We start from the raw sequence: 23,393 nt of genomic DNA on the forward strand, positions 1-23,393 counted from the left end.
ATCTTAAAGAATGTTTTTCAGTTTCATACTGTTTCATGCTTACTCTAATTCATTTGAGCTTTTTCTACCATCATCAACCATCATGCCTAAACTCAAAAAATAATAAACTCAAGTAATTGAGTTTGATGCCATGTGACTTTTGTATTGCTTTGGAATGTTTGTAAAATATAAATTAGTGCATTGGTTAAGATAACGATAGACAAGTTTAGTATCAGTACAGACTACTTTGTAATAAAATTGTGATATGATCAATATACAGTATAGTGCATTACAACACTGCGTTATCTATTTAGTTTCATATTTGTACACTTGTTCTTCTTTGTATTTAGTTGAAATCACTGCACATTTGCAGACTGCATACAGCCTCACATCGAATGTGTAGATACCAACAGTTCAGTCTGTTTAATGCCAAATATTGGAAATCTCCAAAGTTGTTTTTAATTTTCTTAATATTGGTAGTATTACCAATATTAGTATTAGGTGATGACTTTCTGTCTCACACCAGTGCACCTATGAAATGAACCAAATATGAAAAAAAATGCATCAAAGTAAATGTGTATACAGTTAGACCAAGGAAACCATACTGTAGCTGCATTTAGACTGTTATTTTCTCTGTGTATTCTAGGTCAGGGGAAAAGTGGGCATTTTCGAGGCCCACATTTCCGGAATTCGTGCCCAAGTGCTAAATACTGAGCTCCAGCGCAGCCCTCGATCTCCAAGACGATCGACTAGCCAAACCCCTTCCCATCCCAGCCAACAAAACACAGCCCTTGAATGCCCAATGACCCACCCGCAAGAGAGTAAAGTTACCTCTGTTGTCCAAAATGGAAGAGAAAGGGAGGAAGACACAATGGAAGGAGAAAGGAGAGAAGGAGGAAGTAAAGATGATGAGAAGGACAACAGTGCTACTAAAACCAACACTGAGAACAAGACACTGATTGGTCAAAATGGCCGCCATTCAGAAACAACAATGCAAACTTCCTTAGTAGACGGAGCGTTTGTCTTTCCAGGTTCCCTTGAGACATTAAACCCAAATGCAACAACAGACAGAGAGAAAAAAGAAGGAGAAAGACAGAGAGAAAAGGAGGGAGAAAAAGACAGAGGGGAGGTAGAGAACACACAAATGTCGGGAGACGAAAGAGAACAGACAGAGAGAGAAGTGAGAGATGAGAAAGAGGACCGGTCGTGTGTTGAGATGCTGCTTCAGACAGAGACTAACAGGTTGGAGGTTAACCCAGAAACAAATGCTTTTCCTCAGGTGCAAAGCAGTGAGAGAACCCCTTGTTTGCTGGACACCGATCACACCTCCAACCACTCTCCCTCCATCCCTGCAGTCATAATAACTGACCACGGTTTGGAAAGCCAGCCTCAAACTTATTCTGAAGGCCCTGGCTCAGACCAGGGACTAGGTTGCACCTCAAGCCCCAGTTCTAGCCCTGCGTTTGGGACAAACTCCTCCACCCGCTCCCTCAGGAAGCTGTCGTCCTCCTCTGCCTCCTCGGCCGGTTTCTCCTCGTCTTGGGAAGAGTCGGAAGAGGATATTTCTAGTGATACAGAGAAAGGAGAGCAGCTTCTCAACCCTGCAGTCCTCACTTCTCAACAGAGAGCAGTAAGTAGAGCCAAGTGAGAGTGTGCCTGCTAGTGTGTGTGTGTGTGTGTGTGTGTGTGTGTGTGTGTGTGTGTGTGTGTGTGTGTGTGTGTGTGTGTGTGTGTGCGCGTGTGTGTGCATGTATCTACAACCCACTTGCAATTCAGTAGACTTTTTGTAGTTTTAAATGGCAATGACCTTTGGAAACTGCATTAGCCTAGATTCCCAAATATCATTCACACAGGAAAAGTCAGAGAAATAGATAATCTGGGAAAGTCAGGGGATAACTGAGGTTTTTGTCACTTCACAGGAATATACCAACACATTCTTAGCCATGCAACGACGCGGCTCTAGGAATGGAAATGTCGGTGCAGACTAAAATGTACAGTATCTTTATCTCAACAACTATGTGATGGATTGCCATGACATTTTGGATTGCCATGACATTTTGGATTGCCATGACATTTTGTATAGACATGCTTGGTCCCCAGAGCATGAAGCCTAATGACTTTGGTAATCCCGTGACCTTTCCTCTAGCGCCACCAGCAGGGGAAACATTTTACCTATCCTTTGAAATATCATACAACAATATAACATCTATTACATAGATTAGATTGTAATAGATTAGCGCAAAATTTGGTACAGTACTAATTGCTGTAGCTAATGTTAGTATGCTAACACGCTAAACTAAGATGGTAGACATGGTACTAGGGCTGGGCGATATTAATAATATATATCACGATATTTTTGACCAAATACCTCGATATCGATACCACAACAATATTGTAGTGTTGACTATTGGTGGTGCTCTCACAGAATATTTACACAATGAGATTTTTGATAAATAATCATCAGTAATGTGGATATAATGACATGATATAATAAGTGGGTAAAGGAAAATAATAGAGCAGTTACAACAGTCTGGTAAGTTCAGAAAATGACATCACTTTACTGTAATGCAGCCTTTAAAACCAGGAAAAGACAACACTTATGCCATATTACGATATTATGATATCCAAAATCGAAGACGATATCTAGTCTCATATCACGATATCAATATAATATTGATATATTGCCCAGCTCTACATGGTACTTGATAAACATCAGCATGTTAGCATTGTCATTGTTAGTATGTTAGCATGCTGATGTTAGCATTAAGCTCAAAGCCCCTATACATGCTCACAAAGCTGTTATATGGCTGTGGACTCTGGTTTGATATTCATTGCATCCATTTATTGCATTCGATCATAGTTTCCAGATGCTACATTGTATAGTTTAATTTTGACAGCAAGTTCAGCTGTATTGGAAAACAGACAGGAACACATTTTTTAGGTCACAGATGTATTCATTTGTTAAAAAAAGTAAAAACATTCCTGTATATTTCTTGGTAGGAACATTGATATTTCTGATCATTTTAAATAGGAGTTTGACAAAGGTCATAAATCAAAACTCAAAACCTAACTAGTGCAGAACTGGTGATTTTGCAACTAATCTTGCCAGATCTGGGAAAGTGTGTGTCTCGACGTGGATCTCTGTCGCGATTGTGTCTGAAAATGTGTGTATGTGTATGTGTATGTGTGTGTTGTTTGAATGTGCCCATGCATGTTGCTGGGTGCTCCTGTGTTAAATTGGCCACTGTTCTTTGCCTGAGTATTGGTTGACATTCAAAGTAACAAAGCTAGCTCTGTGCCCCGACCTGTGTGTGTGTGTGTGTGTGTGTGTGTGTGTGTGTGTTATTAGTGTGTAGGTAATGTGAGGGTGTGTGTAAGAGAGAGAGCAAGGGTGATAGAAAAAGGGAAAGCAAGAGAATTTGCCAGTCACACACACTTAGGTTTTGCCTGCATTTGGGCGCTGTTCAATGAAGAGGAGGCTGAGGCCTTTTAGGGTATGTGTGTGTGTGTGTGTGTGTGTGTGTGTGTGTGTGTGTGTGTGTGTGTGTGTGTGTGTGTGTGTGTGTGTGTGTGTGTGTGTGTGTGTGTGTGTGTGTGTGTGTGTGTGTGTGTGTGTGTGTGTGTGTGTGCGTGTAGGTGGGTGGGTGGATGTGTTTTTATTTGTAGCCAGGATGAGTTCATGGGGCCATTTCACTTCTGATTTGAAACACAAAACCTTTTTTAGGACTTAACAAAAATATTTATTTGGTCTCATATTGAATTATTATCTGTTGAACTATCACAAATCATATATGAGCTTTAAAACTAAGCAATGTGCATTCACCCTGCAATCAATACGGCATCACATATTTCCATAAATATTTTGGAGATTAAATATTTTAATAATTTTGTCATGATTTACGAGACTCCAGGTTATGTATGATGAATGCAGTTTTCTCGCATGGTTAATCAATTGACCACTCCCTAAACCGATGTCCCAGCTCTCCCAGGTGAAATGGATTCCAAAGTATTTGTTTAAATGAATTTGGCTGATGGATTTGAATAGTGTTTGTATTGCTCTTTGCATATTTCCGGACGTTGTTTTTTTTTTGCTTAATCCAGGCAAAGAGACAGAAGCTCCTGCTTGAGGTTGCAGCTGACTGAATGATGGGGTTTATAGTTGCTAGTAAAAGTCTGGATTTACCCCATCGTAGCACAAAGATGTCAAACATGCGGGTGCTTTGTGTTCTTATCTGTAGCCTGTCACAGACCCTGATCTGTAGTTTTAAGGAAACCTGGTGTATTTATGCAAGAGGCAAACATGCAGAAACACATAAAGAATGCTTGCTTGTGTGGGAGGTGTGTAGGAAAGAGGAGAGGGACAGAGAGAAGAGGAGTGATATTGAAAGAGGAAGAGAGGAGAAACAGAGTGAGCTTAAGACTGGCAGAATGAGAAAGACAACAACAAAGAGCATGACAGCATATATTTAAATTATTATATTATTAGCCAGGTTGTTTTGACATTAAGGGAAACATCTCTTTTTCTCATGGCTATGTATTGCAGGAGTGACTTGACTTTATTTGGCATATAACATTAAACACAACACTTTAAGGACATTATTCATACTCTGGGAAATACACAGACATATAAGATAAGTGTAGCTCTGGTAATATTATATACACACCAAAGTTGCAGAGAAAGATAGATGCATGCTTCATCAAAAATATAAGAATAAGACCAGTGATTTCTGCAGAATCCATTTATCACAGTTATAGGTTTACTGTATTGAAGAGCTCTGCATTTTCTTTATCCTGACAACTGACTTCATCCTCCCCAGTAGTTTTAATCCATTAATGCTCCTTTGTGTTACTCACCCAAGTAAGCATGACATTTTTATTTTCTGTATAAACACATCTGCTTCGCTATGGTCATCAGCTTTTGGACTCATTTTTTGAAGCGTGTACACGCTTAGAGGCTGGAATCTGAACAGAGCCATATATAGACACTACTTGGCTGATCTTTTGACGGTTGGGCATCTTTCCAAGGTTAGAAAGTACATATGTACTGCCAGTGTTTAATTGGCAGCAAAAAGGGCACCTGCAATAGATTGGCATCTTTGTTTTTTTTCCCTTCTACAACATTTCTGTTGAGTTCTTGGGAATGAAAAGAGAAAAATCTACCAGCAGCAGAGTTACGTCTTTGGTGAGGTGACACTCTGCTGTTTGCTCGTATGTGTAATTTTACCTTTAAGCATCAGCTCTGCACCCATCAGAGTAGTTTTAAACTAACTCAATCGATTACAGGATCTAAGACAATAAAAAGTGTTTGACTACAAAATGTAGCAATGTAGCAAAAGCAATGAAACTGATGATTATGTGTATAAACAAGTAGGCCTGACTAACATGCGAGTGTACTTTCTAATAAAAATGTAATCACCTTATTTCATTCATTTTAACAATTAGTCAATTGATCAATAATCTTCTACAGAAGGTTAATCTCAAACCAACTTTGGTATTTGATTAATACTTTTAACTTAATTATCAAGCACAACATGCTTAACAGGTTCCTGCCTCTCTAGTTCGCAGTTTTCTGCTATTATACTTTCATGTCACAATAGAATTAATGTCTTTGGGGATGGACTGTTGCACTGACAAAAACAAAAGTGTGCTTTCAAGCCTTCGCCTTGGACTCTGGGTAGTTATTAGATAATTTTTATTGCTTTTATGGCATTTTATAATCTAAAAGATGAAAGAGAAATTGTTCGTTACAGCCCTAAATAACTGAACAACACTTTCTTTTTTTACATTCTACAGCTTCAATTAGTTTTTAATATAAACTTGCTGTCAAAACTTAGTGGGAGCTGCGCTTAAACTTGTGCTAGGTACAGAAAACCTCAGCATCATGTTTCAGCTTTTCAGAAAGATTGATGAAAGAAACTAAAGCTAGTGAAGTAGAAGCTACAGTAGAACGGAAGTGGACTTATGAAGGTCTCATTATAAATGATAGAGAAGGTGTGCTGTTACTCATGCTGTCTGTACTGTAATCAAAGCTTGGGACGCAACTTTACAATTTTGTACACATTTCGATACTGTGGTTCTCAAAAATATGCATCCATTAAATAAACAGATGTGTCTTTTGGAATGCAGACTGCACCCATAATGTGAAAAACACACTCACATGCCAACACCGACACACCCTCTGCACACACCACATAGTCTTCAGAACAACAAAATACTGTATACACGCAGAAAGTGTTTTCTCTAACTACCCTACTGTAGCTAATGTCACACCAACTCACATCCCTTTTTCAGGATCCCTTGAAAAGTGGTCACACACTGACGCAAACATTAATCTTCACCTCCACTTGTTTATTCAACCGTGAATGTGAGCTCATTTCCAATACCAAAAAAAGAGTTTTTGCGGTGGACTGGACAAAAACTCATTTTTATGTCCTGTAACTGTAACTCAAGTAACTCACGCACACACACACACACACACACACACACACACACACACACACACACACACACACACACACACACACACACACACACTGTTTGCACTGCAGTGGAAAATCTTCACTACCACGGCGGCCGGTTGCCTAGCAACCCTGTGACGTCAAACCGAGTTTCCCTCTCACAGCTGTGTGTGTGTGTGTGTGTGTGTGTGTGTGTGTGTGTGTGTGTGTGTGTGTGAGAGACAGTGAGTCTAAGTTTATGAGTGCATGTCCAACTCTGTGCGTGTGTGTGTGTGTGCGTGCGCGTGTGTGCGTGTGTGTGTTACAGAGTGCCTTTTTGGTTTACTGTGAGAGGGGAAACACCGGTCAATTCAATTCATTTGATGTTTCTGTGTGAAGTAGCTGGTAAGAGTATGTGCATGTTCAAGTCACCACCCGGCTATGGAGGAGGCGGGTCGGCCCGCAGTTACTGAAGCTGACATTTTTTGGTGAAAGAGTATCAAGTATAGGATCCAGTGCAGAAGTGAAGTGTGGTTTCACATGGTTTCAGAGCTGTCAGAGACACACTGGGGAAACCCTCCTGGGATACATGAATGCAAGAGTTTGTGCAGAAAAAGGGATGTATAGTACGTCTCAGACTAGACTGGAGATCCGTGGGTTTCTAAATGTAATGGGTATATTATCAATAGAATTTATCAAGACTCCTTGGTTTATTTCTGTGCTGTTTTCATAAGCCAGATTTGATAATTGCATATTAACATGACCGTGATTTGATATGTTATTCTGTTTGTTAGTGAGCAGGTGAAGAAATCATTAAAAATGCAATTGTGTTTTCTGAGTTGAGGCTAAATTCAGATGTGCTCTTTAATGTTCCATAGTGACCTCAATTTGGAAGCAAGTCTTATCAGACTACAATATGTTCCAATATAACTGAACAGCAACATCACAAAGACCTATCCCCCATTTTATTTTAGATGTCCCTTTTTCTTGTCCTCATATTGCTGTCGATTTTGCAAAGCCATTTTTCCACTAGCACAGCCTTGGTTGCTAAGTGATTTGTCATGCACTCTCCAAGCGTCTAATGCACGTTGTTTAGCCTGCATCACACTCCCTGCAGTTTAATTTGATCTGTGTGTGTTTTGAGTGCGCTGTGTATATGTGTGCCTCTCAGTCTAAACTTTGCAGACTCAGACAGTTGCAATATTGGTATCTGCAAGGGGACCTTGTGGTGAGCGATATCAGGCTTGTTGTTTCCTCAGTGCTTCTCTGTTGAAAACATCAGCATGCATCAGTGTTTCCCCTGCTTCTTCACAGTAAACATTTGTAACCCAGAGTTACCCTTTGCCCAAAGGTTTTTTTTTTCACCATTCTCACCACTTTCCGCCTCTTTTCATTCCTCCCTGCATGCAAATGAGTGATCTGGTTGCCCTATGTAACCCTACTTCTCCTGGTAAAAAGAAAACCTCTAAATTTCCTTACATCTATGCAAATTGTTTGTGGCAACACCCTTTTCAATACTATATGTGATATTTGCACAATTTACTAAATAACTTGTCTTGTGCAAATGTATGTTGTGTTAAAACATCTGCAGACCATGATGCACATTTCTAGAAGATAATCAAGGGGCCAATAGAAACTCTTCTCCTCATTGCTTCTTTTTTCCTCCCTGCTCTTTCTGTTGTTAACAGAGGGCAAGGCCTTTTTTTTAATTTCTTTTTTTGTTTGTAGTCAGCGGCGGATGTGGAAAATACTGTCGCTGAGGCAAGCGGCAACCCCCCCACTTCCTGTCTGCAAGAAGTTCCTTCTCTTACCATTTCCTCTCCTTCTCTCTCTCTCTCTCTCTCTCTCTCTCTCTCTCTCTCTCTCAATGGAAACTTTACTGTTTTTCCTTCTCTCCTCATGTCATCCAGCTGGTCTGGGGATAAAGATAGGAGAGACAGAGAGACACCGGGAGAGCAATGAGCCAACAGACAGGCTGACTTTGAGGCACGTTTTAGGCAGAGAGAGAGAGAGAGAGAGAGAGAGAGACAGTGGACATTTTGCAAATCCAAAAACCGTACTGAATTGTAAGTTTTGGGTTCATATCCAGCTTTGCTCATTGAAAAAAACCTTTTTAATCGGTTTAAAATGCCATTATAACCAATAAAATGAAAATGTTTGTTACCTTCCAAAGAACCAAAAGTGCCTAAATGGTAAGACTGTCTGGCCATTAAACACTCAATACACTACATGAAGCTATGTTGAAGATGGAGAGTTTTGAGTTTTGATTTCCTGGGGGAGACATCCATTTCTTCCTGTGTGTCCGATGATTGACAGTCAGCACACACTGATATGGAAAAAAAGGCGTAAACACAGGCACTGAGAATACCAAATTAGATGGATCATCTAGGAAAGGGAATCTTCAAGTCTGTCAAAGTTAGTTTTTAATACTGTGTGGAAATGAACAGCAACACATGTCTTCTGTAAAGGTAGGAGTATCTCAATGAAGGCTATACTGTGTATTGATTATTTGTATAAACCACCTGAAATGATGTAAAGGAGAACAAGTGTAGAAGATTATTTTTATTAAAAGAAAAAAACTGCAGTATTATGATTACTTTAATCAGGATAAAAAGCTCAAATGACAACAAAGAGGGAGCTACCCTTACCCAACAATTTGCCCCTGATTGGACTGGACAGATTGACTTTAACTAGATAATAACACTTGATTCTGATTGGATATTTAATATGTAGTGCTCTAATTTGTGAGCTGGATTCAGCTGTAAAGGCAGGGTTACAATTCTGGATCGTTGATTTTCACACATGGTTTCCTGCTTTTTTTTTTATTTGTACTCGTTCATTTTTTAAATTGCATAATTTTTTCTTAAATCTTTTTTGTATCCTAACCTCACTGTTGAACAAATTGGTGCAAAACACTCATTTACATTCTTAAAATGTTTCCACAACTGCAAACGTTTTCTACACAAATCATCTCTGTTAACACATTTAAACTCGACTTTCCATGAGCGTTTGTTATCTACATTCCACGCCTTTAGACACATTCATGCAAATGTTATTTTCACAGACTTACAAAAGGTGATAGTCATCTGCCAGCTGTGAAATTATTGTTGAATAAGCTAAGAATCTAAAGCTAGTTTCTTTTTTTCTTTTTTTTACATTTTCTTTTAAACTCAGATGTTACAGGCTGAAGGTACAGTATATTGTAGTTCAACATAGAGTGCATGGGAGCTGCTTCCTTTGGTCTATTTTTGCTTGTGTTGTAACTTCTGTTACCATCTTTGTGTTTCTCACACGCACACGGAGAGTCACATTCGAGACAAACACATACAGGTTTTACACATACACATGACATACACACAACATGTATGCCACACACATATACGTAGAAAAATATGTATGAGGCTTAGTTTGCTTTTTGCCACAGAGCCTTTACATTTTCCCAGTACTTAGTGTGCATTCACACACACACACACACACACACACACACACACACACACACACACACACACACACACACACACACACACACACACACACACACACACACACACACACACACACACACACGTGTGAATCTCCATCTGTGTCTTTCAAATGCTGTGACCTGTGTGGAGATTTGCATGTCCAGATTATGTTTGTCCTCTGTTTTGCCACTCAAATGATGCACAATTGTTTATCCCTGTACACACACACACACACACACACACACACACACACACACACACACACACACACACACACACACACACGTGTAAATCTTGTGGGGCATAGAAAGAGGAGCACGTTCTAGCCTGATGTGCTTAGTTTTCAAAGGCGAGAGTTTGGGTGTGTTGCAGGAGAGCTGAACAGATTTGAAGTCTTGTCAGTTTGTCTGACAGAAAGCCCATCGGCCGTGATGTGGTCTGCATGGCTGCTTTCAGTGTGGAGTGTTGTCGTGTCAGTCGGAGCCATCTTTATAATTACTATCATCCACCTCCGCACCAGCCACCTGCAGGTATACAGCCAGTGTTCCATTTATTTCAGGTTTGCATTTATTGTCAAAGAGTGCTTCTTATACTTGGATTTAATTCTTGTTTGGGGATGTTTGACAGCTCTATTGTTGAAGTTAGATTTTATTGAGCAATAATAATCCTGGTAATAGTTGTAGTCATTTGTTTTTTTGCAAACTTCTCCTTTTCTCTCGTCCTCCTGATTGCATCTTAATGCCTCTAGCTCCTAAATCTACACACTGTGACAACGTCTGTTATTACTCAAACTTGAGCTAGTCCAGACTTTCCCTTTTCTGTCTCTCTCTTGCCCTCTGCACCTCTCTCACACAAACACACACACCCGCTGTAAGTGGGCAACATGGGAGATGGATGACAGTCTGAGTTGACAGAGAAAGTCCAGACCCTGGCTACTTACCAAGCTGTAGCCTAATACTCTTGCGCTCTTGCTAACTGGCTTAAGATGGTGGAAAAAATGAGGAGGGGAATATCATTCAGTTTGACTTATCTATGCCTTTCTGATGGTCTAAAAACATAATCAGTATTGTATTTTTTTTTTTATAACTAGAAGGCAGAAACAGTGATTGACATTTGTCTGCTGATGAAAATGTGGAATGACAGTGGATCAGAGGGCAAATAAAAATCACAAGAGTCGATTTCAACCTTTATTTATTCAGAGAAAACTGTCAGTGCATGTGTTTCTAGTCATACCTACACATAGACACATGGAGATTTCCAGTACAAGCTACTGGATGTTACCTTTCGCCTCCAGGACACCGTCCCCTTATTTGAAACTATATTTAATATCTCATTTTTGTTCTGAAATTACAAAGACAGCATTCTGTTCCATATCAGCTGAAGCACAGCATGGTACAGAAGCATTTCAAAAGATTTGTGTCCATGAAATCAATTCGATAGACTTCTACAAATATTGAGCTTTGTGATCAAACTTTACGTTCTTGCACTTTCAAAAGGCAAATGCCAATGATCTTGTATATTGTAATACTGTAATATGTGTATTGTAACATCACAGGGTCATGATCTCTCTGAGACACATTTCAGCTGACCTATACTGCAGTTAGTTTCCACCATGTGATCTGCACACGTGTGTGTGTGTGTGTGTGTGTGTGTGTGTGTGTGTGTGTGTGTGTGTGTGTGTACATGCGTGTGTGTTTAACTTTTTGTAGGGGGCGAGATTTTCAGTGGTGCAGAGAAAAACCCTTCATGTGACTCTTCACTACCTTAGACAGAAAGAGAGGGAGAGGGATAAGAAAGTGTTTTTGTGTGTGTGTGTGTGTGTGTGTATGTGTGTGCGCGTGTGCGTGTGTGCGTGCGTGCATCTAACCATAGATAGTCATGCTATCAGCTGATGAATTTTCATCAGGTCCAGATTATGTGACATGGGTTATATTTCTCCTTCTATGGTCTGCTTCTCTCTTATCTTATCCATCCACTCCTCTCATCTCTATTCTTCTTTCCTCTGGTTATTTGTAGACATAATATTATTTTTCCCGGTATTTGGAGACCAGAGGAAATGTTGTGTGTGTGAGATCCCATCATTAACAGATATTATGCACCTGTGTAGGATAGGGAAGTTTAGCATATTATATTACACTAGGTGCAATCACTGACAAGATGTGATCATTTAAGGGTGGATTTTACATCTATTATAATATTTTAATTTAATTTTGTAGGGGAAACAAAACATTCAGAATTTTCACAGTTTTTTGTGCTGCTGCATCCACTTTTACCTCTGTCACAATGTTGCACAGCCAAGCATTGTTGTGTGCCCACAGAACACGACATTTGGAGTTTTTCCATCTGATGTAATGCTGCAGGCTTTGGTTTGAATATGTTATTCAATAAGAGTGTGATATACTGTAGCTTCAATGAAGTGTTGCAACATGCAGGAAAATAATAGATTTGAACAGGATGATTTAAGAGAATAGAGAATGGTCTTTTGCTCATCTCAATATTTCACACAATTCTTTTTTTTTTTAACTTGTCATGTACTTCTCCAGTAAACATAAAAGGGAACAGACAGTTCTTTCAGAGAATTTAACAGTTCACAAAGACCGAGAACTGGACTGGAGAGCTGGAGAAAGTGAGAACTAGACTTGAGTCAGTCTGTAGTCACTGAGATGAAAACGGTTGATGAAAATAACTTGCTGTGTGTGTTTGTGTGTTGAAGACAGCATATGTCTTAGTTTGTCAATGTGTTTGTGTGTGTGTGTGTGTGTGTGTGTGTGTGTGTGTGTGTGTGTGTGTGTGTGTGTGTGTGTGTGTGTGTGGCAGGAGTCCCGCAGTTCAATTTATCCTTGCCAGGGACAAGGAAAGCCCTTGGAAAAACTTTGTTTGTGTGTTTTGTGTGTGAGTGTGTGTGTGTTTGTGTGTGTGTGTGTGTGTTTGGTTGTGTGTTACCAGGGGAAACCCCAGCTTGATCCTTCATAGTTTAGTTAAAAGAGTAAGAAAGAGAGAGAGAAAAAAAAGAGTCTGGGAGAACCAGGCACAGAGAAACTGAAGATGGCTTCCCCCGGGTCAGGGATGCCCCACAGTGTGTGTGCATGTGCGTGTGTGTGCGTGTGCGTGTGTGTGTGTGTGTCTTGTTTTGCTCATGGCCATTAAACGAAACAGTAAAAAAGCGCTGGATCAGCCAAACGTTTCAGAGCAGAGCTTAAACTACTAGTTTCATCTGTTTCCGGGGTTATTTTACTGCACATTGCCATCTGAGCCATTGAGCATTTGGTCATCATCATACAGTACGCCATGTCGTCAAAAGGCTCCAAATAGTTTGCATAACCAGAAAACATTGACTCAAATCAATTTTACAAACTGTTTGGTTAAAACATGTTCATGGTTAACCCGAGCCCACTGATCATTAATACAAGTCAGGCAGGCCGCATTATGGTAACACAAAAGCAGATTCTGGCACACCATATGGTTGTTAAATTCCTGGTTCAAAAGTACATTGTTGGTGAAACATCATTCTGTTGTGTGTGTTTGTAGCACAAGTCTTGGAAGAAGATTAAGAACATGGTCCACTGGTCACCGTTTGTCATGTCCTTCAAGAAGAAATATCCCTGGATACAACTGGCTGGGCATGCAGGTGTGTGTAGATACAATTAACATGGTTCATAAGAATAACACGCTCAGGCTCATAACACACATGTTGACGGTCAGCTGGCCAAAGTTGTTATGCTGTTTTTTTTTAAAGAAGATGTGCATCGAAACATTAGTATATCTTGGTTGGTGCTAGTTCTCTTAGGTCAGGGCCAAACACTGTATCTTAACACTTTCTGCAGCTGCTTCACAGTAAAAGTGTGTCTTTACAGGAAGCTTCAAGGCGGGAGCAAACGGCCGTATATTAAAAGTAAGACGCTTCCACCAATCACACCTTCTTTGTCATTGCACAGAGGTACCACATATTGTTAATACTGATATAGTGTAGCCATGGGTATATAACTACAATAACGTGTTGTCGATATCTTTTAGAAACACTGTGAATGTGAGCAGCGCTGTTTGTCCCTCCTGATGAGGGACGTACTGCGCCCGTACGTCCCTGGTTACCATGGTGACGTAGAGAAGGACGGACAGAAATACAACCAGATGGAGGATCTGCTGGCTGAGTTTGACTTCCCGTGTGTGATGGACTGTAAGATGGGAGTGAGGTGAGAAGACACATGGCACGACATGGTATACATTTTTACATAGCAGGGTGGTGTTTATTTGCAAAGTGCCAGAGGTGGGAGTAAGTCACACATTTGCAAGTCACACGTCTTCACCTTTAAGTCTCAAGTCACTGTGGTGAGAATCCAGCCCCTGCTATAAGTCAAGCAAGTCACAAGTCAAGTCATACAAAAAATTGCCGTTAACCGAAGCTGAACGTCACATTCCTACATTTGTTTGTGTTGCTTGAAGTGAAGTTGGAGTTGTGGTTCTCGTGTTCGTCATTTTGGAGTTGCAATCCTTGCACACCGCTGTTCTTTTCTTACAACGAGCATCGACTACAAACTCCTTAAATCCGAATTTCACTATTTTGGGCATGATCCCTTCAATGACGGCGGCCTCCTACATTTGTCTCTGATGGTCTGCCGCGCTCTGGAAGGTTGCCTAGCAACTTGGCGTATCGGAAGTTCCGAAAACAAAACGTAACTTCTCAATACCTTGAAAAAAAGAATACAGACTTGGCTATTACATTAATAAAAAGTCAAGTCCTTTGAAGTCATCTGTCTCAAGTCAAAGTCAAGTCGAGTCATTTATCAATGTCAGTCTAGCAAGTCTCGAGTCATCAAATTGGCGACTCGAGTCAGACTCAAGTCAAGTTGTGCGACTCAAGTCCCCCACCCTTTGAAAGTGCCACTTAACCCTAGAAAACAATGATGAATTACCTTTAATGTACTTTACTGTGATTCCCCACAGACACACAACAAACTACAAACTTTTCTGTTTCTTTAATCTGCAAGGAGATTATCAATTAAAGGTGTCTAATTTTAAACGTGGGTCTTATAGTTTTATAGTCATTTTTATTGATAATGATGCTATTATACTGGCAAAAATAATTGTTGAGATGTGGAAAATAGGGCGACAATGTTACAACAAAATGAAATACTGTAGGCTAACAAACCCAAGCATTCCCCCCTTTATTTAGAGTTGAAGGACAAAGTGTGAGCACCTGAAACATCTGTAATAATCCCTCATTGCACACAAAAACTGCGACAAGTCCAAAGTTGAGCCGTGTCTGTAAACTGTGATGGATGTTTGTGTTATGATTTTTGTTGCCTCTTCCAAATAAGTTTGGTTTCTTTATAACCTGTATGATCGTCTCACTGCTCACATTTCTTGCCTTGCCAGACTTCTTTTTTATCAATGTCGCTGTGTTCCCAAATCTCAGCACTTATAATAGATCTCAGCTGTGTATTACTGTTTGGAAAGAGACATCTTCTTCACACCTTTGCTTTCACACTCTCTGCTCATCTATACCTCATCCTCCTCCCTGTGCTAATGTCTGTCACCCATCCTTTCTTCTTTTCTGTCTTCTTCACCATCCACCACCTGTTTTTTTTCCTCACGTTTCAGGACCTACCTTGAGGAAGAGCTGACCAAGGCTCGTAAGAAGCCCTCCCCGAGACCCGACATGTATCAGAAAATGGTTGAGGTTGATCCCGAGGCGGCTACGCCAGAGGAAAACCTCCAGAAAGCTGTGACCAAACCCAGATACATGCAGTGGAGAGAGACCATAAGCTCAACAGCCACCCTGGGATTCAGGATAGAGGGAGTCAAGGTAAGACTCACAAAGAGAAAAGTGTGTGTGACCTTCCCTCCCTCCTTTCTTCCAGTATTCTGTGTGTGTCCTTCAAGGGCATGATCTTGCTTCCTGTTTTGAACAGAAACTTCCTCTGAAGTATATGTTTGTTCATGAAAGCCTTTGTCGCACATGAGGCCTGTCCGTGGCAGCTCTATATTCCTTGGCATCTGGCACTGACGTTGTACACACACACACACACACACACACACACACACACACACACACACACACACACACACACACACACACAAAACACACTGCTGTCTTTATTTGAGGGTTGTGGCTATATAAGGACATTCACAGCCTCCCGGTGGTCTGTTGCCATGACACTGAGGGTTATCCCCAGAAACAGACATATGTGTGTGCGTGTGTGAAAAAAATATAAAGTGTGGATGTGCAGTTCATGAAGTTTGTGGAGTTCAACCTCTGATTTTGTAATTGTGTGTCTGTGTATCTGTGCGTATTATATAGACTGTGTAAGCTCTTAAGTACGTGAACAGTGTATGGTATTAATTAGGTGTGTTGAGAGAGAGAGAGACCTAGCTGTACTCAGACCTGGACCATAAAGGGAAAAATAGTTTTGTCTCCAAATAGTATCTTGTTGCCTGGTAGCCATCAGAATAAGAAACACTCATTTATTCCCTGACTTCTGGTACTGCTTCTGGTGCTATCTACTGTACTATTGTTACTACTGTACATGTGCTACTGATACAAATGCTATAAATCCAGTACTAATACTACTATTGTCCCACTACTATCTCTACTAGTGCTTCCACTTTGCTATCCCCAAACATTTATATCCTTTGCTATATTGTTACGTATGTTGTAATAGTTAGCTTGATTAGTTCTTTTTAGTGAGACCGGATATTTTGACTCCACAACATTTCATAAGAAAATAACTAAAAGCTTGTTACCAGGACCCCAGAGACATAACTGTGCATTGATTCAACGTCGACTTCAGATCTGCAGGTCACACAATGCCCTCAGGCCCATATACAACAGCTGTAAAGGCTGAAACGATAACACAATCAGCCGACTAATTTGATTATTGATTAATTGTTAAAGTCATTTTTTTAAAACTAAATATCTTAAGGGTTTAGACTGACAGACAAAACAAACAACTCTGGGAAACCAGGATGGCCATTTGTCACTATGTTTTGAAGATGTAGCTGTGTCTCTGGGTCAGTGAAACCAAGTCAAAGACCCCTTCCTGCTTTCATTCCTGGCTAAATCTCTAAAAATATATTTCGCTCCCTCCTTCCTTTCCTTCCCTTATTGTTTCCTCTCCTCTTCTCTCCTCTGTAGAAGGAGGACGGGACAGTGAACAGAGATTTTAAGAAAACAAAGACGAGAGAGCAAGTCACTGAGGCCTTCCATGACTTTGTCAAAGGAAATAAGGACATTCTGGTGAGTGTGCTTGTAGTTTGCTACAAATCAGTGCTTTTAATTTCCAAAAAATGCATGTCAGTTTTTATTTTAAGTATGCCCATCCCAGTTTTTCAGCCTACCGTCTGAAAATACAGAGCAGACCTGAAGCAGGACGGATGACCCACTTACTGACTGTGTGTCTGTGTGTGTGTGTGTGTGTGTGTGTGTGTGTGTTGCTACCTGAACAGTGATTTTCACAAACACACACACACACACACACACACACACACACACACACACACACACACACACACACACACACCTTAAGTTTCCTTGGCCAGAAGAGAAGGGAAGTCCTTGGGAACTCCCTGGGCCTCTTCACACACACACACATGCGCACTATAGTACGTCACAGCATTGTGTACATGTGTATGCTTGTAAGGGTGTTTTTTTACTTAAATACATGCATTACATTTTGAAATGAATCCAACACCCATGTTTTAATTAAAAGCATAAAAAGCATGTTTTAATCTTGACTTTGCAGCAGACTGGGCTGAGAACAGATCATCCATGACGCCATCAGCAGCCCAGTTCTAGTACAGACAGCAGAATTGGCTGCACCAGAAGTGGGCAGAACTGGGTGAACAAAAAATAAAAGCTTGTGATTTTTTTCTTCCAGAACTGTTATCTAAGCAGGCTGAAAGAAGTAAGAGACACTCTGGAAATTTCCCCATTCTTCAAAACCCACGAGGTAAAGACATACTGCTGTTCATTTGGTGCAACTCCAAGACATACTTAATTAACTTAAAACTGTCATTTGTTTTAAAAGAAGGCCAAAATAAAACATTAATTACAAGGAAATTATGTGTTTGCATGTATATATCATGTATATTAAATGCTAAGACCCATTTTTAGGCTTCCTAATGCCTGTGTAAAGTTTAGAGCTGCAAAGATGAATTGATTAATCGATTAGTTGTCAACAATTCAATTAATCGGCAACTATTTTGATAATCGATTAGTCTGTTTAAGTCATTTTTTTATGAAAAAAACTTCTCTGATTCCAGCTTCTTAAATGTGAATATTTTCTAGTTCCTTCACTCCTCTATGACAGTAAACTGAATATCTTTGAGTGGTGGACACAACAAGACATTTGAGGATGTCATCTTGGGCTATGGAAAATAATGATCAAGACATTTGACACGACATTTTATAGACCAAACACTAATCACTTAATCGAGAAAATAATTGACAGATTAAATATCTATAAAAAAGAAATGTTAGTTGCAGCCATAGTAAAGTCAAGCTTTTAGAAAAAGACTTTTTGACCCGATAGAGTGTTCATGTCAGTGTGCATTACTGTACAATGCAAATGCTTTATGTTGCAGGACTGGGCTTGGTTCAGGATGTGTGAATTTCCACGTTGTGTGTAGACTGTTACTTTACTAAACAGCATGTAGCTTATCTTTTGAATAGAAGATTTTGATCCAGTCATGGTTAACATGTATTTGTATTAGTGACACTAACTTAGTGACACTAACTCACTTGAGCGAAAACACCAGTGCACATAACAGGTCTTGTCATGGAAATTGGACAGCAACGGCCTTGACCACACATTCAGTTTAACATTTACACACACACACACACACACACACACACACACACACACACACACACACACACACACACACACACACACACACATACAAACATACATACCAGTAAACATGAGAAGTTGGTGTGACAAAGCAGGAAGTGAGATCATGTTTTTGAGGGACACAAACACGTAATGTTTATTAAAAAAAGAAAGAAACTGTTTGAGTAATTATTTCCTATTTTCTTATTCATCCCATTGTCTTGCTGGATCTCTGTAGGTGATTGGCAGCTCCTTGTTATTTGTTCACGACAGTAAGGGACGGGCCAAAGTCTGGATGATCGACTTTGGGAAAACTACGCCTCTTCCTGAAGGGGAAGAACTAACCCACCGAGCATCATGGCAAGAGGGCAACAGAGAGGATGGTTACCTTTCTGGACTTGATAGTTTGGTGGACATCATTTTATCCATGGTGAACTCTGAGACTTGAAGTCTGAGGGTTTTTTAAAAAGAAATCCAATTGAACATTTGGACACACAACAACCACTTCCATTCATTTTTCCTCTCTCCCGGGAACACTTTGGACTTCCTCAGGATTCCTTCACAGGCATTTGTTCTCATGCACCAAACCACATCATCACAAAACAATGCATGGCCAAATCCATTCATGGATGCAGCCTTTCTATTCATATACAGTGGATTTCAATATCATGCTCTTTCCCATCCATAGCCCTTTTGATACCCTCAAGGGCAGGCCATAATAGGCCTTTTTCAGAGCAAACTTTTTAACTTTAAATATTAAAGATAGCTCAGTTCCATTATGTCTCCCAGTAAGCCAACCCTGCAAGACAACCTTTTTACTAAAGAAATTACCCTTAAAGCAAAACAATGTAGATTGCCTATTCCAAATGTGAAGGCTAAGACTGATGATATGATTTTATTTGTTTTGTTATTGTAAACAAATCCCCAAAAAAGACCAAAACAATCATGTGTTACAGTTTGTTTTTCTATATCTGCCCAGCTCTCAGCCCCAAGACCATTTGTTCCAGTTGAAGATGTGAACCTTTAAAAAAATCAGGATTACACATACATGGTTTCATTTTTTTTTTTTTAAGACTAAATAATTTTATAAAACAGCTGGACACTGTAGTTTTTAGCAAACATTATGTGTGGATTTTGAACATTTCTGACTTTGGCGCTACCTGGTGGTAATATCAAAAAAATACACTAATTGTCTAATTTTCTATAGGATGCTATCCTAATTTGAAAGATGCTATAATCACACACACATTTAACAGGTAATGGCTTTTAAAACTCCCTTATTTGACATTAAATGTCTTGATTTGGGTACACCCCCGCTCTCATGACTTTCAAACAGTTATACTCCTTTGTGTATCTGTTAGATGTATCCCCATTCAATCAGAGTTAGGTTGCATTTCTTCCTCAGCTTATCCGAACTTAGTTTTATTGAATTTTTTTGTCTGTTTGATAAGTTTGACCACAACTTCAGCACATTGCCGTTTCTTTTTAAAAAAAACAAAACAATCTGCACTTGATTACATTTCCGCTGTTAGAGATTGTACAGTTAAGTGTGTTTTCCAGTGAAAAACAAAACTAGTCTTTTAGCTGTTTTTAACCTCTGTTTAACCAGTCACACTTTAGATACTGTAGGTTGGTCAGTGAGGTTTTCAGTGGCAGCCATGTTTGCTCCACAATAATCTGGCAATAACTGGCAATTATGTGGAGCTAAATTATACATCTCACAGTAGTTTCAGTATGTTATGGAGGGCATTGTTTCATATGTAACATATTTACAGTGGTAGTACTTCCCTGGCCAAACAATTCTCAACCTATTCACACTTTTGTTGGGATTGTTCACATTGTACAATGAGATTTATTATGTTTGATGTAGTTTTTGTAACATTATTTTAGTGTACTCAAATCCTGTGGAACACTTACAGCCATGAACAATCTTATTTAAGCTATACAGTGCCTTGACATTACAAAGCCAAGTCAGACAACTGAAAATATGTTCTTATTGTAAATGTTATGATGGACTTTTCTCCTAGTCTTAACTGTCAGTTTCTGTGTGTAGTCTTGGGTGCATGTTTATTATCCTCTTAAAGTTCGGGCTTAATTTTTATTTCATTCCGTTTTTATTTATAACATTATATTATGTGTTTTTTTTTAGTTAATGGGATACTGTGACATTTTTGTGACAACTTTGGGCTGTTATGTGGTTTTGTCTTCAAGCATGTGTTACAAGATGAGTGGAAGTCAAACTGTGGGGCATGTCACTGACATTGTGGACATTATTCAAAACATTGGATATGGCTAAAGAAAAGATTGATAATGTTCAGATAATGAGTCCCATTTACTTGAATGGAGAATGCAAACATTCACTTTGAAAATGGTTGGGCAGGAGGGTTCCACTCTACCACATATTTGAAAAATACTAGATGCAGAAAGGACTGATAATAATTCCACCCATCTCATAATGTAACAGGTTCTTGATGAACAATAAAATCTAAATAGTCCCATTAGTAATTTGTTCCACTCTACCACATATTTAAAATACCATGGTTTTCATTTGATGTTTGCAGTGACACTAGATGCAGAAAGGACTGATAATAATTCCATGCAGTGCCTTCTTAAAGATGTAGTTTGACATTTTGGAAAATAAAGTACCCTGGATGCGTTTATTATGACCCTGTTTTGAGGGTAGGAACGAAAAGAGAGCTTTGTTAGATGGGAAGATTGATACCACTCTCATTGTCTGTGTGAACACAACCCTAAATATGAACTCCTTCAAGACTCATTACCTGGAGAAGGCATTCCATCGGCCAGCAGCTGATTAGGTGCTGATCCTCATCCCAACCGCTTAGCTTAGCATAAAGCCTGGAAACAGAGAAACAAAACCAAGTTTTTTGAATTGAAGATATATATAACAATGATATGTGAACTAGTGAGCTTTAATATTATGGGTCAGCAGATTTTATTTCCCATGGACAGAGGAACTAGTGAGCTTTAATATTATGGGTCAGCAGATTTTATTTCCCATGGACAGAGGCTAACTGTTTTCCCCTGTTTCCAGTCTTTATGCTAAGCTAAACTAACCAGGTGCTGGCTCTAGCTTCATTTTTAAAGGACAGATATGAGCGTGGTATCACCTTTCCCAAAATGTTAAACTTTTTCTTTATGACAACCATTTTAACTATTGCATATGCTCCCCAATGTGCACTTAGGGTTGTTTGTTAGTACTGTAGGTGTTATATTGTTTTGGTTATGCAGGCTTGTGTATTTATTATTTGGATTGTTGCTTTAAAAAAGTGTGTACTTGGTAAACAAAGAAAATCCTGCTCCATGTGTGACTTCAGTGAATTTCTGGGATCTTATCATAGAGGTCTGAGCATCGTCTATCTGTCAAATGAATATATATATACATATATAATGAAATATCAAATCATCAGTCAAGAGTTTGATTAATCCATACTAAAACTCGTAGGAAATACGGTTTATAACGAAACGGCTCAGAGTATTTGATCTGCTAGGAGGACCCAACCTCTGGTCCTGACCTGCAAACCCACAGTGACCCCAGGCTGATGCTGCTGCTCGGCCACATTCATTACTGTGGTGGCATGGAGGTCATTTGCCATTCAAATCACACCTGTCCACAACAGCAGCAGCATCCGGAGCTGGTGGGAAAGAAATGACATGATTCAGGAGCGGAGAAGTTGTGGATGGAGAAAACACAGCTGAGGGGGGTGCAGAAGGAGAATTCTTTAGGGTCTTTTGAACATGCAGCTCCTACTGTAGACATTTCGAAAGATATTTACACTTTTTTATACTCTCTGGCCACTCATTACCCATTTTGTGCATTTTTTAAAGTGATTATATGTTATAACTAACTTTGCATTAGCTATGACATGACAAGTTTTAGTATCCTTAAGCCTTACAGTGAGTGATCATTCTTTATGTTCCTTAGTTTAGATCCTGTATGTGACACAGGAGTTGTCAAACTCAAGAGGACCAGTGAACTAATTTTAGTCTGGGAAAATGTTATAACCTTCTTTACATAACAATAACATGCTGTGTGGATCTGTGGCGCACTCTGCTGTCACTTTAATGACACTACATAGAGACAATCATCTCAAAAAGTCAAAGTCAGGACCCAAATTTGCATTATGACAGGATTTTAAAAGAAACTTTTAATTATTGTCTGAGGAAATGGCTTAACTTGTAATTATTTATATCTATTGCAGTTGTGCATTTTATTTGTACATTTTACTACAGTTGATATTTTAACTGCGTCATTATTACTGATATTATATTTAATTGTCAAATGATCACATAGTTAAAGCTGTAATTTCTTCTGTTAAGTGATTAGTAACAGTCAAACAGCGCAGTGTCGGGGTGCTGTCCTACCAACGACAGATGGCAGCAGAGGCTAATTTCAAAGCCGAGGTTATTATTTTTATGGTTTGGTTATGGTTTGTGTTGACATGTGTCCTTTTTCTTTTTTATTGGTCGTTATTCTCGACAGAGACCGCAGAGTAGCCTATCTTTGTTCTCAATACAGCGTCAGGATTTGGGGTGCAGCACAAACGTTGTTTTTCTTGCGTGCTCGACCAATGAGAAGCCGCGTCTAATTTCCAACCTCCTGTCAACAAACGACAAGGACCAATAGGAGCAGAGGATGAGTGGGAGGGAAGAGAAAGACCAGAACG

The 23,393-nt window shown here is 39.5% G+C and overlaps 1 protein-coding gene across 2 annotated transcripts in view; it reads left to right on the top strand.

Annotated features, from left to right (window-relative positions):
- The window catches only part of LOC114573555 (inositol-trisphosphate 3-kinase B), a 28,388-nt gene extending 7,301 nt beyond the window's left edge, over positions 1–21,087 (top strand). For both annotated transcript variants that reach the window (XM_028605816.1, XM_028605817.1), the window contains exons 5-12: positions 626–1,609; positions 13,409–13,508; positions 13,735–13,772; positions 13,895–14,070; positions 15,479–15,683; positions 17,013–17,114; positions 17,755–17,826; positions 18,947–21,087. In XM_028605816.1, coding sequence (XP_028461617.1) covers positions 626–1,609; positions 13,409–13,508; positions 13,735–13,772; positions 13,895–14,070; positions 15,479–15,683; positions 17,013–17,114; positions 17,755–17,826; positions 18,947–19,156 — 1,887 coding nt within the window. In that variant the 3' untranslated portion in view covers positions 19,157–21,087. The remainder of the gene's footprint in view (positions 1–625; positions 1,610–13,408; positions 13,509–13,734; positions 13,773–13,894; positions 14,071–15,478; positions 15,684–17,012; positions 17,115–17,754; positions 17,827–18,946) is intronic.
- The last annotated feature ends 2,306 nt before the right edge of the window (positions 21,088–23,393 follow it).

The sequence above is a fragment of the Perca flavescens genome, chromosome 18 (genome assembly GCF_004354835.1).
Source record: "Perca flavescens isolate YP-PL-M2 chromosome 18, PFLA_1.0, whole genome shotgun sequence".
Taxonomy (NCBI): Eukaryota; Metazoa; Chordata; class Actinopteri; order Perciformes; family Percidae; genus Perca; species Perca flavescens.